This window comes from Lactuca serriola, chromosome 3 (assembly GCF_051521515.1).
Source record: "Lactuca serriola cultivar US96UC23 chromosome 3, Lser_US96UC23_V15, whole genome shotgun sequence".
In the NCBI taxonomy this organism is placed as follows: Eukaryota; Viridiplantae; Streptophyta; class Magnoliopsida; order Asterales; family Asteraceae; genus Lactuca; species Lactuca serriola.
The window spans coordinates 75,668,875-75,689,128 of NC_136410.1; the positions used below are offsets into that span (position 1 = coordinate 75,668,875).

General features: G+C 35.1%; 2 protein-coding genes across 2 annotated transcripts; both read right to left on the reverse strand.

Annotated features, from left to right (window-relative positions):
• Positions 1–13,756: 13,756 nt before the first annotated feature.
• LOC145095399 (uncharacterized) lies at positions 13,757–14,466 on the reverse strand. Its single transcript, XM_079033289.1, has 3 exons — positions 14,357–14,466; positions 14,065–14,252; positions 13,757–13,950 (listed from the first exon to the last, which is right to left on the reverse strand). Exons 1-3 carry the CDS (start codon positions 14,464–14,466, stop codon positions 13,757–13,759), a joined length of 492 nt encoding a protein of 163 aa, XP_078889415.1.
• Positions 14,467–14,520: 54 nt separating this feature from the next.
• Positions 14,521–16,034, reverse strand: LOC145095400 (uncharacterized). Its single transcript, XM_079033290.1, has 4 exons — positions 15,512–16,034; positions 15,024–15,215; positions 14,791–14,903; positions 14,521–14,664 (listed from the first exon to the last, which is right to left on the reverse strand). The coding sequence occupies exons 1-4, from the start codon at positions 16,032–16,034 to the stop codon at positions 14,521–14,523; spliced, it is 972 nt and encodes a 323-aa protein (XP_078889416.1).
• Between the last annotated feature and the right edge of the window lie 4,220 nt (positions 16,035–20,254).

The window sequence follows — 20,254 nt, forward strand, 5'->3', positions numbered from 1 at the left end:
TCAAGCCTTTTACCTTCTTGAGTGTGTGACTGAGCTTTGGAGAGGGATTTTGGTGTTGTTGTGAAGGATTTTGAAGCTTGAATAAGGTGGAGTAAAGAGAGAAGCAGTAGATTCGACATCTACTCTGTTTTGGCAATCATCTTGAGGTATAAAGCTGCTACCTTAACCTATATTTGTTTAGATCTCATCTCATGAAAGTAAATGGTCAGTTTTGGTGCATAAGGATGCCATTTTAAGTTTGAACTTGTCATGAGGATATGGTTTCAGATTTGGACACCTCTAGGCCTCCAAGGACATAAAGTTGCTCGCTTTATCTAGTTTTAGCCCTCCTTCATGCCCTAAACCTTGTATAAACCTTAGTTTTGAATGTTTCAGCCTCTTAAGGCCTTGCATGCACGTAAAGTTGGCAACTTTATGTGGTAACTACACTCTAGGGGGCTGGATCTGTAGTTTGGAGCCTTGAATCCCACTGGAAATGACTGAACATGAAAAGGGCTGAAGGGACTCGACGATTTCCTTAGACAACTCGACGAGTTGAGAAAGGTTTACCCGTTTTCGGGATCCTGAGTGATGTCAGTGAGCTGATTAGGGATTTCGGTCTAGAGATTTCGGTTTAGAGTTTTAGACCCTTGGACACTGAAGAACTCAACGAGTTACTTGGGTAACTCAGCGAGTTTAATCAAGATTTCACTTTTATGGACCTTGAAGGAACTCGGCGAGTTGCTAGATGCACTCGACGAGTTCGGGTCAACATGGACTGTTGACCTTGACTTTGACCAAGTTTGACTCTGACGGTATTTATGGTATTTCAGGATTTTGACAAGTTAATCACATGATGGTTATAAGCATTTGAGTTGGAGCTGCACGTTGGGACTTATCTGATCTTATCTTATCAGTTCAACATTCTTGAGAGGTGAGTCTTCTCACCATATCAATGGGTCGAAGGCACCAAGACCGACCCATTATTTGTTATGTGACATGTTAGTTGGTTATGGGATATGTGGTATGCTAGTTGTAATTGTAGTATTTGCATGAAAGACCTCGGGGGGTTCCCGAGACACTTGGGTGTAAGACGTTGGAGGGTTTCCATGACATCCTTAGTAAAGACCTCGGGGGGTTCCCGAGGCACTTAGGTATAAGACATTGTCGGGTTTCCATGACATCCTTGGGCTAAGACCATGTGGGGGTTCCCATAGCTCCCGGAGTAAGACCATGGAGGGTTTCCAGGGCATCATTATATGTTTGTATGTCTGATTTATATGGTAGTGGGCTAAGACCATGTGGGGGTTCTCATGGCACCCGGAGTTAGACCCTAGAGGGTTTCCAGGGCATCCCTATATGTTGTATTCATAGCTTAGGTGGTTTATGTAGCTTCTATAACTAATATAATATATATGATTATGTGGACTGTGTGGCGTATGCTCTAGGGAACTCACTAAGCATTAGCTTACAGTTTGTTGATTTGTTTAAGGTACTTCTAAGCCTAAGGGCAAGGCTTGATGGCGCAACACGCACTCTCTCACGCATTTTTATGGGGACACTCTGATATTTAAAATAAAATGTTGATGTTATGAATTTGAAAACAATTGTCATTGATATTTTATGGTTTATGGAAGTGTTTTGATTATTTTAAATATGAAAATTTTCTTTTGAAAATTTGGGTTGTTACACTTGGACCGTACTTGCCCTCAAGTAAGAAAAATATTAAACATTATAAACACATGCAAAGATGTGGATGAACTAAAAAAATAGAATAAAATAAAGGAGCATAGAAATACTTCACTCTTTTTTTCACACGAACACATTTCACAACGAATAGCTCCCGGAGTAAGACCATGGAGGGTTTCCAGGGCATCATTATATGTTTGTATGTCTGATTTATATGGTAGTGGGCTAAGACCATGTGGGGGTTCTCATGGCACCCGGAGTTAAACCCTAGAGGGTTTCCAGGGGATCCCTATATGTTGTATTCATGGCTTAGGTGGTTTATGTAGCTTCTATAACTAATATAGTATATATGATTATGTGGACTGTGTGGCGTATGCTCTAGGGAACTCACTAAGCATTAGCTTACAGTTTGTTGATTTGTTTCAGGTACTTCTAAGCCTAAGGGCAAGGCTTGATGGCGCAACACGCACTCTCTCACGCATTTTTATGGGGACACTCTGATATTTAAAATAAAATGTTGATGTTATGAATTTGAAAACAATTGTCATTGATATTTTATGGTTTATGGAAGTGTTTTGATTATTTTAAATATGAAAATTTTCTTTTGAAAATTTGGGTTGTTACACTTGGACCGTACTTGCCCTCAAGTAAGAAAAATATTAAACATTATAAACACATGCAAAGATGTGGATGAACTAAAAAAATAGAATAAAATAAAGGAGCATAGAAATACTTCACTCTTTTTTTTCACACGAACACATTTCACAACGAATAAACTCCAATGAAATTACTACCTAGAAAAAAAGTCTCAATGCCTTTATTACAGATTCAAAATTCATATTTAATAAGTTAAATGAAGCTTGAGCAAATAATTTTTACTCAGAATTCAATTTGTGAAAATAATGTATTTTTAAAAATAATTTCACGAAAATTCGTTAACAAAAACTTAGCTTGACCTACCCTTCGTGTTTTTTCCGAACTCGTCTAGTAAACACAACAAGCTCCATTATTGACTATAAATCCAAGCTTACCCCTATTATTCCATTATTGAGGGATGTACCTCATTATACCACACATCTTCTTTGTCTTGATCAACGCTTCAGATTTAACTTTGCTTGGTTCTTGATTTCAACTTGAACTTGACTTGGATTTGACTTTAAATTTCAAATTTCTTCAAGTTGCTTGATGTACCATTTGTAAAAAGTATATTGACTGGGCGCGAATTTCACTTTAAGGCCCACCATATCTTGAATACTTCAAAAATGATAATATATTGTGGGTAAAATAAGAGTTCCCTCCTAACCTCAAAAGGGATAGAAACTATAGGGTCCAGTACTTCAAGTAAAGGGCCTTCCAATCAGAGTTTTTCTAAGGAATTCAAGGAAAATATTCCTAAAACACTATTCGTTTATCCATCCCACACTTCCGTTGTAAAAATTATCCGACTCATATGTTGTTCATATTTTCAAAAACATTTAAAGCACTTTCAAAAGATAATTCTTGAAATTAATTGTAATAAGACTGTTATTTTCGGTAACTATCGCACTTCATCTTAACAAAGCTATCGAATGTAAAGAGATATCATCATCTCATGTAAAAAAATTTATTTTTCGAATTTTTTAAATATTTTTGGAATTTTTAATTGTGTAGAAAAAAACTAAAATAGCTAAAAATAAAATCTTTTTGGGTTTTTTTATGAATGTAGAAAAATAAAAAGGAATATATTTTTTAGATTTTTCATATTTTTCAAATGTAAATGCAATGCAGAAAATATTATTAAAAAATTGAAAATTTTAACCTAAAAAACTAAAAATTTAAAATTTTTAACAAAAAAATGCAATTTCTTTTACACTAACCTCCTCTCCAAGCTTAAAATGATGCATTGTTGTCAAAGCTCAGAAAAAAATGAACAAATCAATAAAGAATATAAAAGCAGAAGGGTGCGGCAAATGTACCTGATAAACTTGTAGAAAATTATGATTGTGACGATGATGTTGGCAAAAAATCTGAATTTCAGCAACTTTGTGGATCCTCTGATTTCCCCATGCTTGCTTGGAACTTCGACCATCTCTTTATTGAAAACGGAAAAAATAAAAACTAAGCATCGGGTTGCCTCTCGGAAAGCCGCCCTTTTTTAAGGTCGTTGGCTCGACCGTGATCGAAGACTATATTACTTGTACGTAAAGATTTTGGTAAAAATAACAATTAGCAGTATTGTGTGCCCGACAACGTCTCCAATTTGTTAACATGTTGTCACGGGTGCATTAAACAAATAAAATATCACTGCTAGTTACACTAATAATGTAGCACATGGAATCATGGTCGAATCCTTAGTGACGCAACGTAACGGTCAATGCCTTTTTGCATCAGGCACATTCTAGTCAATAAAATAGAAATTATAAAAACGGTTTTTCTTAATTAAACTAAAAACTAAAAATTGTAGTGAAAATAAATTAAACGAAAATCAATTATGAAAACGATTTCAGTTATGCTGCGACTTCCCTAATCATGCAATCAACTTATATCAGATTATTCAGAATGCGTTCTATCTAAGTTGGTACTAAGCAAAACTAACAAGCTCCAGTATAATCTCTTTTACCTAATTAAATTAACCAAAACAACCTCTTCAGTTAACCCTAACGTTTTACTGACTAGTTAAACAATCTCTTAATTAAGATCAGAAAAGTTGCATTAAGTTCTATGTAAAATTCTCAGCAATACCGAATACTTCTTACAAGCTCGGAAGTGTAAAGATATGATTTTTACAGTTTATATCAGAGTTAAATCCCTAACAATGAACCAATCTGATGTTTGTTACTTATTACCAGTTGACAAGAACAATTACGGATTCTATTAACTGATTAACTGGAATGATAAAACCCTAGCTAGGTGATCTGACTAACAAGAATTCAAATCAAACATTGATTAAGCTCAAAACTGAAAAAAACCAGATAGAATAACATGCCAAAAAAACCGCATCTTATAACTAATTACATGAAAAGTATTAGTCTAATTCAAAACTGAAAACTAGAGTTTTAGGCAGACATTGCTAAAATCTGATCTAGAACAACAAAAAGAATCATTGAACTACTTAATCTTACTAAAGCAAATATGAGAGATGATCCACAACCTTCAGATATTCAGAAAGTGATGAAAAGTGCATTGAAGATGATCAAGCGATACATTGAGGATGCTCGATTGAACTGCTGTAGTGACATGACTACAATTTCGATGATGCTCGATTGAATTGTTGTAGTGACACGACTACAATTGATGTGTCACTATTGTTGCCCGATAGCAAGGATGGGCAGATGAAATACCTATGGCGTTATTATCCAAACATAGGCAACCACGAGTTATTATCCAAACATAGGCAACCACAAGAACCCGGGGAGACGATCCAACAATTTCTGAAGGGTGTACGATTATCGTTGGATACGAAAGATCGATGATTGCCAGAGTAACTCCCACTACAATTTATTGAGGACCGATAGTTGTTCAACCACATCTAGAGTTATCAAAACGGAGATTTTGAGAACGAGTGATCGCTATGTACCAATAGAGAGCATGATATTCTTTGTTCCTCCAATAGTAGCATAGATCGGGCATGTAAGAAAGTCGAGAGAGGTGTATGGTGTCTAATGAATGTGACAATGTTATGGAATTTTCTAGAGAGCCCATTGATTATGTATGTGACTAGAGTTCATCCGGAAACGAGAGCATCAATGTTTGTTAGAAGATCGGAGGGATGTTTCATTTTTCAAAATATTTTTTTTAATATTTATCAAAATAATGGATCATTCTCCAAGAACCATGGAGTGAAGTTCGTTATCCAACCCGATGACACTAGCATCTTTGTTGTCAGAAAAAAAGCTTCATGGGTAGTCTATAAGGATCTAGTGGTGGCTCCCTTTTTAAGAATAATGTTGAAAAGAGATTGAGTGATTATTCCATTCAAACGTCGTTGGTGCCGGCTGGGTTGGATCTATCATTAAGGTGATCAATAATGTTGTATCTAGTGTAATGGGTTTCAACCATTTACTTGCCATCCGTAAAACGATCTTGTTCTTAACGTACTTTATAGGAGTAATTTAGATTTAGAATTTTTGTTGTTCTCTTTTAACATGCAGAACATTATCAAAACACAGTGACCTAAATATTTAAAAAGCAATTTATTTTTTAGAATTAAGATAAATTCTCCAATTTTTCACCTATAGACTATATTACTTTGTCACATAATTAAAATTTAGTATATCAAACTATGTTTATTATGACAATACCATTTATTACATATAACAGGCGCATAAAACATAAGATAACAACGTAGTGCAACATCTGATACAAAGAATATCAGTTATTGTCGCCTGTATTGATATGGCATTAGATTTTGATTTATTTAATTGGGGAGTTGGCAAGCCTCTATGTCTCTGGTAATGTTCTCGTAGAATTCCATCAGCGTATCGGGATCAGGAACATTAGGGTTCAACTTCTCATACTCAACAGTCCATGTGACAATGTTGTCTGAACCATGTTTGTCTGCTTGAATACGTATAACAAAGGTCTTGTATAAATCCATGAGATCACCTTCAACTACCTTAAATGTGACTGACTTTTTTCCCTCGTCGAAATCCGTGGTTATTGTTTTTCCAACACGGTCTTTTCCATCTACAACGACGACATATCATCAAAAACATTGAGTCGAAGTGCATTTACGTGGACAAAGAAATACATTTATACGGTTCCACTCTATACTACATCGAATTTCTAGTAATTAAACAGACCATTATAAAAATATAATAGGGTACACATGTGTGGCTTACCATGAAAATAGTTCCAGAAGAGACAACAGCCCAGGTTTCCAACTTCACCTTCATGGACTTGACAGTTTTGGATGTAACTCGGTGTCAAGGTGGGAACTTGGTTGGGGTTTGCCTTCCATAACTGGTGAAAAGCATCACAATCTGACTTAATCATAACCTGATTTGTTTTAGTACTAAGTGCCATATCTCTCTCCAGGTTAGAGCTTGAATGAGAATTACTTGCTCCTGTCATCACAATTTATAGATCGATCACTATCCTCCATTCCCCACCACCTAATAATTAATTAATTAATTAATAACCTTACTATTCATAAAGATAACAAATATTATATAGTCAGAATATTTATAAAGTATTGTTTGATCATGTGTATCATGTTTAATCAGATGTGCATGCCTTATAGTAGACATGATTTTATTAAAGTTATTAAAGAAAAAATACCTGTTGTTTGGTGTATTTATTTTATTTTCCAAATATCACGGAATCCATTATTAATTGATAAATTATTATTTACTCCTTTACCGTATTAATAACACTTATTATTTTTTATATACTAATAATATGCGCATGGCTGACCCTGAGGGTAAGCAAGGTGTGCAAACAGGACCTGAAAAAATAAGGTATGATGAGATTGAACAAAATTATCTAGTGTATTATCATTTATGTAAACCAATGCGAACGTCTTTAGTAGTATATGATTTGGATAATAGACCCGCCTTTTGTCCCCTCCTATTGTTTACAGGGTATCGAATCTTGCTTCCCATCTGCTCTATTTTTTTACTAATGAGTTTCACTTAATTTTCATAAAACCTAATTCATGAGCCATTATACTTGTTTTCTCTAACGCAATTCATGAGCCCATTAACTCGATTTATAAAATTATGTCTTTTTTCCTTTAGGTGGTCAAGTGTCACACACACACACACAAAAATTAAAAAAAAATTTTAAAAAAATCCATTTTTTCCCGTGGTTAGCAAGTTGCGAACATCTTTCTTTTTTCTAACCCGCTTCCTATTTTTTCTATGAGTTTCAATGTTTCATTTTTAATTTCAATTTATTCTTTGAGTTTCTTGTTCCAATTTCACGTTTACTTCAGAAATAGAAATACTCAAGTAGTCTAGTGTCGTGCAAGTGTGTGGTACGCCGATTCAACATTTCAGTCTTCTAAGAATGTAACCCATCATGTGCCAAATTTCCGTTGAAAAAAGTTATGCAGTAAAAAGGGGCGTGGGAAATAGCCTCTTTATCGAAAGAAGCCATCGTTGTTATTGTGGGTTTGACATCCGCTAGAAAAATCTGGGTTGCCCGTGAAAAAGCTTATGGCAACTCATCGATTGAACGGGTCCATAATCTCTGTGACCAACTTTGCTTGATCCAGAAAGGAACCAACGTGCCTTCGAAGCCTTGTGTGAACAGTTGGTTGCGATCGGGTTTCCCGTAGATGTTCAGTTGCACTAGTTCTTGTGCGGCCTCGGACAATTCTTTGAGACTTTCTCCACTACTGTTCGATCAATCTGGCCTGCTCCGCCTTTCGCAGTCTTGCTCGCTCGGGCTGAAAGCCACGAGTTATTCATTCGGGCACTACATCACTCCGCTACACCCCCAGTCGCATTCAACGCCAATTTTGAACCACCTGTGACTGCTTCGACTGCTCCTGGAAATCGTGGGGGTCGTGGACCCAATCGTGGTGGTAAAAATGGAGGGTCTCGCTGTGGTTGTGGCAATCGGGGTGGCAGACATAGTCCCTACTGTCAACTGTGTCACATTAATCGACATTATGCCAATGCTTGTCCCGATTTAAAGAAATTTGTTGTTGGGATCGATGTGAAGGATAATGACCTAGCCACTGTCTTCTTATCTCAATGTCATGTTTCGTCTTCGGTTCCTGATTGGTTTGTTGACTCCGGCGCAACCAATCGCATGATTTCCACCACTCACTCGGTCTCCGATGCTTCAACTACCAAAGGTACCGATTCTGTTACATTCGGTAATGGCAAGTCCCTCCCTGTCACTCATAAAGGGCACTCAATCCTCAATAATAATCTTCTTTTGAATGACATCTTGGTTGTATTGAATCTCACTCTCAACCTTTTGTCTATGAGTAAACTCACTAAAGATAACTTGGTGGATGTCTTACTTTCTTATCCTTCGTTTTCTATTCAGGATCGTCACACCAAATAGGTCCTAGCCAAAGGAAACTATGAGAATGGTCTCTATGTCCTCCACCCAAGTCATCAAGCATTTGTGTCTCATTCAAGCCCTAAATCATCGTTTGAAGTGTGGCATTCCCGTTTGGGTCATGCAAAATTTGATGTTATTACCTCTTTACAAAAACTTGGTTATCTTGTAGTGAATGCACTGTTACCTAAACTGGGCTTATGTTCCCTGTGTCAACTTGCTAAAAGTCAACGTTTACTGATTGACATAAATAAAACTCGTGCCTTAAATTTATTAGATCTTGTTCATTGTGATCTATGGGGACCCTCCCCTATTGCTTCAAACGACAACTATCGATATTATGTCATATTTGTTGATGACCATTCTCGCTTCTCTTGGTTGTACCCCTTAAAGGAAAAATCTAATTTCTCACGTGTATTAGTGGGTTTCATCAATATGGTACAAACCCAATTTTCAAGGAAAATCAAACTATTTCAAAGTGATGGCGGCACTGAGTTTTTTAATCACCAAGTCAAGTAAATCTTTAAAGCAAATGATACTTTACATCAGTCCTCGTGCCCATATACTCCTCAACAAAACGGACAGGCCGAACGAAAACACTGACACATTGTTGAAACGGGTTTGGCAATGATGTTTAATGCCCACCTGCCTTCAATTCAACTTATTGGATTGATGCCTTTTCATCTGCAGTTTACATAATTAACCAACTACCCACAAAAGTTCTTGATGGAAAATCTCCATTTAAGATTGTACATGCCACACCACCCAATTACTCAACATTTAGGGCATTTGGGTGTCGGGTGTTCCCGTATCTACGTGATTACTTAGAAAACAAACTCGCTCCACGGAGTATACTGTGTGTTTTCATTGGATATAGCCCCATGTACAAGGGCTATCGGTGCCTTGATCCTATCACATCTCGGATATATGTTTCCTGACATGCAGGATTTGATGAAAGTGTCTTCCCCTTTATGGATAACACTAAACTTAGCTCACTCACCAGCCTTAAGATTTGCACCTTCCTTGACAACCCACATACTTCTCTATCCAAACCAAGCACCCCGATCACTCCCACATAACCTGTCACTATCGAAAACTCCTCCCCATGCAAATTATGCTCCGATAACACTTCTTTAAACCCCCATTCGTGCCCAACCCAAGCCAAACTTCGAGCCACACCTCTAGCCCAATCATCGACTCTTCCTCAAGCTCGTCATCCCCTTCCTCTCAACATCTTATGACTCCACCCAACACTATTCCCTTCCTATCCTCTCCGCCACCCCCGCTACCCACACATCCTATGACCACTCGAGCCAAGGCGGATATTGTCAAGCCTCGCCACTTCGCCAACTTCTCCACTCTTACAAGCCAACCATTACACAATGCTTTGGTCGCTACCAGTGACCCAAAAAGTGTGAAATATGACCTTAAACAACCTCACTAGGTTGATGCCATGAAGCGTGAACTTTATGCTCTTCACAAAAATACCACTTGGACCCTAGTTCCACGTCCTTTAAATCTCCCGGTGGTGGGGTCCAAATGGTTTTTTCATACAAAGTTCCATTCTAACGACACCATTGAACGACACAAAGCACGCCTTGTTGCTCAAGGGTTCAATCAAACTCATGGGCTAGACTACTTCCACACTTTCAGCCTTGTGTTTAAAGCTTCCACCATTCAGATCATTCTATCTCTCATAGTTCTTAACAACTTGTCCTCACATCAACTGGATGTTAACAATGCATTCTTGCATGAGCAGCTCACAAAGTGTTTATTCATGGAGCAACCTCCTGGGTTTGTTGATCCTCAACACCAAAATTATGTGTGCAAGTTGAATAAGGCACTTTACAGCCTTAAATAGGCCCCACGTGTGTGGTTTCATCGACTAAGCACCTTTTTAGTTTCTAACGGGTTTTCTTGTAGCAGGGCCGATACTTCTCTATTTATCTTTACACGTGGCTGGTGTATCATGTATCTTTTGGTGTATGCTGATGATTTAATTTTAACTGGAAATCAAGATGGGATACTCAAAGAGTTTATCACTCAGCTTCACAATCACTTTGCTATCAAAGACTTGGGAAAGCTTAACTACTTTCTTGGTCTTAAGGTCTCCTATCTACATGATGGTTTGTTCCTAAGACAAGAAAAATATACCAAAGATGTGCTTGAACGAGATAAGATGTTTGATGCCAAACCGACACCCACTCCCTTGTCACCAACTGCTACCCTCTCCTCGACGGGTGACCCATATTCGGATCCGACTCAGTACCACTCTATTGTAGGGGCCCTGCAATATCTCACCATTATGAGACCTGATATCTCCTATGTGGTCAATCAAGTCAGCCAATTCCTCCATGCTCCAACCAATCAACACTTTCAAGAGGTCAAACGAATCCTCCGCTACATTAAAGGCATGCTCACGTTTGGTTTGATGTTCTCTAAGCCACCAACACTTCCCTTCTTGGATATTCTGATGTGGATTGGGCTCGGTGTGTTGAGACACAACGGTCAACCCATGGCTACTCGATTTTTTTGGGCGGAAACCTTGTTTCTTGGAGCGCCAAGAAACAACCCATAGTTTCTCGATCCAACTATGAATCCGAATTTTGGGCCATGGCCAATGCCGCTGTTGAGATCATCTGGATCACTCATTTGCTTCATGAGCTTCACACTCTTCCAACGGTTCGACCTACACTCTTATGTGACAATCAGAGTGCTCTCTCCCTCACTCAAAATCCAATTGCTCACAAGCGAATGAAGCACATTGATTTAGATTACCACTTTGTCCAAGAAATCGTTGCTTCGGGGAAACTTCACACCAAGTTCATACCATCAAAACTTCAAGTTGCTGATATTTTCACTAAAATCCTTCCTAGGCGTCAGTTTGATTTCTTCAGAGACAAGCTTCGGCTCGGCCTTCTGCCCCTCATCTTGAGGGGGGATAACATATATACAACTTGTCATAGTTGATATGTGTAGGGGTTGTTCCTGTAATTTTCTATTTGTTCATTCCTTTGTTGTATTTATTGTATCTATTTATAGTCTCTTCCTATTATCAAGGAGTTCATTCGATCCAATTTACTTTCATGTACTAAGTGCCATATCTCTCTAGGTTAGAGCTTGAATCAGAGTTACTTGCTCCTGTCGTCACAATTTATAGATCGATCAATATCCTCCATTCCCCACTACCTAATAATTATTTAATAACCTTACTATTGATAAAGATAACAAACATTATATACTCATAGTATTTATAAAGTATTGTTTGATCACATGATACATGTTTAATTAGATGTGCATGCCTTATAGTAATCATGATTATTAAAGTTATTAAAGAAAAAATACCTGCTGTTTAGTGTATTTATTTTATTTTCCAAATATCTCGGAATCCATTATTAATTGATAGATTTTACTCCTTTACCGTATTAATAACACTTAATATCTCTATTCTAATAAAATAGTAGTTTTTAATCTCCTTTTGACATGTGTCACCATATTAAGCCTCATAATTAATGCAAATTTTATTTTTCTTTTATCATGTTTCACCTTATTATGTCTTATAATTAATGCATATCATTTGTCAACATATTGATTCTCCATTTTAAATTTTAAATTTTAAATTTCACTATCTAATTACATTAAATTAACAACATTAGAATAAAATTAATACAAATTATAAAATGATATAATTTTACATATTTATTTAAATTAATGATTATAATTTTATATAACTAAAAAAACTCTTAATTAATAATTTATTTAAAATAAGTTATTAATAGTTTTAAATTTTAACTATTAAAGTTTAATTAATTTTATAACCGTGGTTCTCATGGGTTATAAACTAGTTTTTTATATATTAATAATATGTGCAGGGTTGACCCTAATGGTATGCAAGGTGTGCAAACAGGACCTGAAAAAATAAGATATGAGATTGAACAAAATTATTTAGTGTATTATCATTTATGTAAACGAATGTGAACGTCTTTAGTAGTATATCATTTGGATAATAGACCCGTCTTTTGTTCCCTCCTATTGTTTACAGGGTATCGAATTTTGCTTCCCCATCATCTGCTCTATTTTTTACTAATGAGTTTCACTTAAGTTTCCTTAAACCTAATTCTTGAGCCATTATACTTTTTTTTTTTCTCTAACGCAATTCATGAGTCCATTAAGTGGATTTATATCTTTTTTCCTTTAAGGTGGCCAAGTCATACACACCACAAAAAAAATTAAAAAATTAAAAAAAATTAAAAAAAATTAAAAAATTGAAAAAAAAGTTCCATTTGTTCCCTTGGTTAGCAAGTTGTGAACATCTTTCTTTTTTCTAACCCGCTCCCTATTTTTTCTACGAGTTTCAATGTTTCATTTTTAATTTCATATTATTCTTTTAGTTTCTTGTTCCAATTTCAAGTTTACTTCAGAAATAGAAATACTCAAGTAGTCTAGTGTCGTGGAAATGTGTTGTACGCTGATTCTACATTTCAGTCTTCTGAGAATGTAACCCATCATGTGGCAAATTTCCGTTGAAAAAAGTAATGCGGTAAAAAGGGGTGGGAAATAGTTTCTGGCAGAATTGTTTTACTTAATATGTATACAAAAAAAGATTCACTTGGTACTTGACTCTATTTCAGTTTGTTCACTGATTTCATAAATTCATTGTATTTGAATGCATTGAATCGTGAGTTCTTTTACTATACCTCCAAGCACTTTGAGTAGTTTTGGTTTTTTTAGGTTTAGTTTTAGTTGGTTTTTTTAGTTATATATTATTACTAATATCGAGATTATCATGTGTATATGATCTTATATTACTTCAATTAGGTTATAACCCATATACCACACAGTTAACAAATTTAAAAAAAATATATTTTAAAAAGAATAATAATTTAATATATAATCAAATTCATACATGCAACATAAGATGAAAGAAATGACTTGAACCATTGTCATACCCAGGGGCGGAACACAAGCACTACAACTAGGGGGCCGGAATCAAAACTTCATAATTGAAATATGTAAAGAAGTTTTATTTATTTCGAAATTATGACGTATCAAAAGTGTAAACAAGAAAACTAATAGATCGTTAAATCATTTATCAAAGTGGAACGCGACGATCTTTTGCATTTTTAAAGTCTTCTAAAACCGTCTCTAAACTAATCTTTTCAGCAAGTTCCCGCTCGAAGTGCAAAACCAATGAGTCATTCAAAAACTTGTCTTCCATTTTGTTCCGTAACCTTGTTTTAATGAGGGTCATTGCCGAAAATGACATCTCCGTTGTAGCAGTAGAAACTGGAAGAGTAAGTATGAGACTAGTAACTCAATAAATAAGATGAAAGTTCGCTACTCTTCTAGTCTTTATCAACCATTGACACAATTCTGACATAGATGTTAATAGTTTATAACCTGCATGTTGAACAACATCTATCTCATAATGTTGAAGTTGTATTTTCAAAACTAGTTTCTCTTGTTCATTAAAATCTTCAGGATAAAGTTTCTCTACTAACTTAATTACATCACCACTTCGAAAAGGCTCATCAACACTTTTAGGATCTAAAGTTGTTGAAAGTCGAAGCAACTCTGTTGATCTATCACTGAATCAATGATTTAGTTCCATTAACTGGCAATTAATTGCTTCGTAAAATATATCCACTCAGTAATGATGTTCTAGTGTATGATCACTAAGCTCATTACGCACTCCGGCCCCTCTAGTAAAGTATAGAAAGTCATATCAGGGATATCAATGTTGCGTTCTTGACAAAACGACATAACAAGAGACAACAAACCATCCCATCTTTCATCTTTCATTTTTTGCAATAACAATTTGGTGGATGCAACTAGCCTCAATGCATTACAAATATCTTAAGACTGTCTTTGTAAAGCTTGACAAAGTAAATCAGTGATCTCCATTATTTCTTGCTCGAGATGAAGAACAAAAATGAACTCAAATGTAGTAATAGACTCATATGTTGAATCTGCATCGCCTTTGATTGGACCAGTGCCATCCTTAATAATTTTAAGTAAAACCTCACAAGTTGGACTACATTTTGATTAAGATCGAAACAGATTTGAGGTGAGAACTCCATCTAACTCGTCAATAGAAATCTTATATGCAATTTCCCCAGCGTGTACATCTCTAAGTTGGTCGGTACGCTTGGAGGAAGCACCAACAACATTGATAACAAAAGATAATCGAGTAAAAAACTTCTGAAAAGCCACAACTCCTTGTGAAGCAGCTATTAATGCTAATTGTAATAGATGGGCAAAACAATGAACATAATATGCATATGGACAATCATTGGAAATCAATGCTTGAAAACCCTTGAAATGACCTCGCATATTGCTTGCACCATCATACTATTGACCACGGATTGACTTAAGATCAAGATTATTACGTGACAATACATAATAAATTGCATTTTTAAGATTTTGTGATGTAGTGTCAAGTACAAGAACAAGCCCAAAGAAGCGCTCCATAATAAAGCCATCTTTATTTAAAAATCTGAAAACAATTGACATTTGTTCTTTATTAGACTGGTCACGTGCTTCATCAACAACTAAACAAAATTTTGCACCATTAATCTCCTCACAAATCATCCTCCTCGCCCTAGTTGATATAAGGTTTAGAATCTCTTTTTAAATTGACGGTGATGTATATAATGCATGTTTAGGAGCAGTACGGAACAATTATTTCATCTCTGTGTTAAAATAGCCAATTCCCTTCAAGATTTCATGAAAATTTCCTTTTTTATGGAATATGATCCTTCATCGTGACCTCTATATGCAATTCCTTGAAAGGCACACAAACGGACTGTATAAATAGTAGCCTTCAATCTCAATCTATTATTTATACGCTCTTCTTCTGTAAATGTCTCAAAGACATTTTGTATATCATGCGCCTCATTTAACAAATCATGACATGATTTTTGTGCAACATTGTGAAAAGATGTCCACTCAGTCCCTATGTGATGCAAAAAGGCACAACTTTTTCCACCAACTTTCTTCCAGTTCTGAAATCCATCTATAGTAAATGCTCGTTGGCCGTAATGTCCCATTCCAGAAGGCTTATTGAATAGAAAACATGAAAAACAAAACGCAGCATCTAAGCTCTCTGAATATTCAAGCCAAGGATATAACTTAAACCAAGAAGCTTGAAAACTACGTTTATGGGTTTCTGGACCAAATATTGGATATACAGAAAGTGTTTGCTGAAAGGGACCATGATTAATATATGCTCGTATAATAGTATCTCGTTGATTTACTAGATAATCATAAATTAGCTTACGCAAAGCAGGATCTCGTTCTAGTGTACTAAGATCAATGCCATTATTTTCAACACGATTTTTGTTGAAGCGGTTCTCAGTAATTTGGAACATTGGGCGTAGGGGTATCTTCATCCAAAACAATCTCCGGTGGGTTTTCGTAATCTTAAGTAGAACTTGAGTGTTTTCTTCTAAAAAATCCTTCAATAGTAGATTGTTTTTTCATATTCATATAAACTACACAATCAAATTTACTAACAATTAATAAATAGAAAATAAATAAATGAAGTTTTTTATTTTCAAAAAATAATATATGCATATAAATTTAATTAGTTTCATATGAATATATGATCATAGCATAACAAGAAATATAAATACACAAATATATACGTGTGTGTGTGTGTATATATATATATATATATATATATATCATCGTTAACAACAAATATACATAATTTCATATACAAATATATGATAAATATTATATATGTATATCTTCGGTTAACAAATACACATAATTACATATATAAATATATGATAAATATTATATATGTATATCTTAGTCCAATGCAACTAAAGTAATCAATATAAATGAATAAAAATATTATTTCAGACATTGTGTATACGTTGCAATCAGAGTATCATTCCTACTTTATTCAATTTATTCATATTTTACTCAATTTCTACCTTTTCTTTTTGACTAAGTAAAAAATAATAAATAAATATATAAAGAAACGCAGAGACTGAGAAACATAAAGGCATAAAGCTACTTAAACAAATGGGGAGCGACTAAGTCACGAAGAAGGAGAAGAAAAACCTTATGGAAAGCAGCAGCTGGCTAAACACTCAAGCAAACGGCGGTCGACGGAGGTTAAATTTCAGTAGTCCTGCTGTCCTAGCTCTGACGACTAGCAAGGAGGTGAGAGGGTGTATGGTACAAATGTCGCGGCAACCGGAAAAGAGTACAAGATAACAACGATTTAAGTCTTAACAGGCGGCGTTCTCCGGTGAGTTTTGAGAAGTAGCTTTTCGACGGCCGGAATAAACTTTGGATTATTTGTTCACTTTTTCAGTTTAATTTCTTAAACTTAAACCTAGGTTAAATTGTTTTAAATTTGATTAGATTTTGGGTGTTTTTATAGATTTTAATAGATATTTAGTTTCCTTATTTTATAAATTCCTAAAGAAACAAGGATTCTTTTGATTTTGTTATTTATCTTCCGAAAATTTTGTTAACAGTTTCCTAATGATCTAGAAACCAGGGGGCAAAGAGACCATTCTAGTTATTTTTTTCAACTTGATTGTGTATATACATACATTAGGACAGCCAAAAGCGCGGGGGGGGGGGGGGGGGGCATGGTCTCCCGTGGCCCCTATGAGGGTCTGTCACTGGTCATACCTAGACAACAAAATCCCTTACTTACATGTGGGACTAATTTTAACCTCCAATAAAAACCTTTTTAATTGAAAAAGTTTCATACAAATTAAAACAAGGTTTTACTCAAACCTTTCTTTGAAGTTCCAATTATTCAGTTTTTACTTTTCTATATATATATTTTTTAAGATATAGTCACTCAAACACTCAAACTAAATAATCCCTTTAATATATGTTTCACAAACTCAAAACAAACTTTGGTTAGACTTAAAGTGTGGTTGTTACCTTTAATTCAAACAAGTCAATGAAAGTCAACGTGTTAGGACATAAATCATGATTTATACCTTGCTTTTAAAGTTCTCGGCTTAAGACTCAAAACATTGTGATTTCCGCTGGTACTTGGACCGAAGTCACCATGTGATCTCGGTTAGTACATGGACCGAAATCACCTTGTGGACTCAGTGGTACCTGGACAAAAATCACCAGGTGATCTCCGTGGTGCTAGACCGAAATCACATGTGATTTCAGTGGCTTTATGAGGTTTTCGGTGGGAAAGAAAAGTAGAAAAGAGTTGACTTCGTGACATGAGGTTTCATCCTTTCAAACACAAAATATTACCCATCATATATCGAGACTATTATCCAACAAATAACAAAGCAAACATCACATCATCCCCCCCCCCCTTAACCACAACCGGAAACTCCTCAAACCCCCCACCATCTTCAAAGTTCTTCATTTTCTCTCAAGAAACAAGTCCAAATCTTCCAAGGAAAAATCCTCCAAGTTGGTTCTTAGAATTTTTGGTAAGTAGTTCTTGTTAATCTAGTGTTTCTACACACTTTCATGTTAGTTTTATCTCATTTACACACATTATCATGTGTTAAAACTCATAGGATAATACCATCTTCAAAGAGTTCATCAACCACTTTCAAGTGTTCTAGGCACAAAAATCTTCACCATCATCTCTTCAACCAACCACAACCACACTCTAGGTGAGTTCATACCCCCATATTTTCAAGTTTTTCATGCTTTAGGGGGGAATATAAGCAATATATGGAATATTTACATAAATGTTTGCATTTTTCATTCGTTTTTTAAATATAAAGCATTATTTGCATGAAATATGGTTATCACTAGTTCTTAGAACATTCGTTTGTGGTGTTTTAGTTTTGAGATGTAAATCTAAGAAAAACAAAACATAAACTATGTTATATATTCATAAGAAAAAGTTATAATTACAAAACTACAAAGACAAAGATTTTCTTTGGGCAAAATATGGCTTTTCTTGCAAAAATGGTTACAAACTAGTTATTATGCCATTTTTGTGGGATAAAACGCAAAATATATTATGGTCATACATTTTGAAACTAGACAAAATATCAAAGAGTTAGTTTTACAAAAAGAAAACTCTAGAATCTATCTTTTTGTGTAGAAATGGATTTTTAAACAAAAATGGACATAACAAGTTTATGACATCATTTTGTGAGTTTTAACTAAAAATATATGGTTTTTAGACATATGAAGTTATTATGTGTTAAAATCCCAAAAGGGAAAGAAACAAGTTTTATCAAGTTTATATTTTCCTAGTTACAGGAAAATATCGTTAAAAAGTGGCAAAAACTAGAAATGGACTTTTCATACTAATTACACTTACTTGTGTTAGATATAAGTTTTTATGATATAATCTGTTAAAAACATCTAGACAAGATAACTGATACGTATTTATATAAATGTTTATCTAAATAGATTTAACAAGGCATTCATAATAAACTATAATTGGTATAGTTTAGGAATCATAGATACTACTCTATCATTTTGGACGAATCGTATACTTACTTAAAGGTATCAACATACTTACACTATATGGCCCTATGGAAGGATAATACTTTCAATAAGGGTCTCATTACACAAGACGTAAACCTGTTAATATAATTTTGTTATACACTAGCTTTACCATACCGACCAGAGTACACACTAAAGTCCTGAATTATAACCAGAATCTCGGTACGAGAGCATGACACTTGTGTATAGATCTGTACTAGACTGAAGACCCCGCACCTAAGCTGTTAGCTACAATTAGACTGGGAGGTCTAGGGTGAGAAATGTCTACATTCCGACGCCTGAAGAACGTCGTAGCAGGCCACTAGTCGCTAGGATGGTTATGATAACTCATAGGGGGGTGTTAAAAATACATTTGGTTTATGGGGTTAACATACATTCAAGTAGTTTTATACAAAGATAAAACTTCATTATACTATTTTCTAGTACAACACTACTTACATTTTGGTCTTTGGGGTTAAGACTCACAACTCATTTTAAGGAAAATATTGGATTTTCTGAAAGCACACTCTATCATTCATACAAGGAAAAGTTACCGAGTTTTCACATACAAAACTGTTATGAACTCACCAACTTAATTGTTGACACTTTCTCAAAACGACTTGTATTCTCAGGAAACCAGTAAACAGGTAACCAAAAGGATTTTGAGGAATGGGACGTCACCGCATCACGTTATTTACTTTTGACATATGTATTTAAAATCAAGTAAATAATCTTTTGTGCACAATGTAAACTTCTTAATTATCAATACAATGGTAGCATGGCTTTGATCACTATTATACATTTTTTATGATACTGTTCATGAAGTCATCCACCCCCAAACATTTCCGCCATTCTGGTTTAGGGGTGTGACGGATTGGTATCGAAGCATTGTTTATAGTGAACTAAGTATATCAAACCATGTAAGATATACAATTATAAATACAATTGGGCTAAAACACTCTGACTAAGGAGTATACTTTTAAAATATAACAATATTTTTTTTTAAAAGTATACGTACATGCATACATACTAGTACTGTGTCATAACAAGAACCATATAAAAGTATTATTATAATTTGAACACTACGATTAAGCCCAGTCGGTTATGTAATCATATCTGGGATAAATATACCCTGATT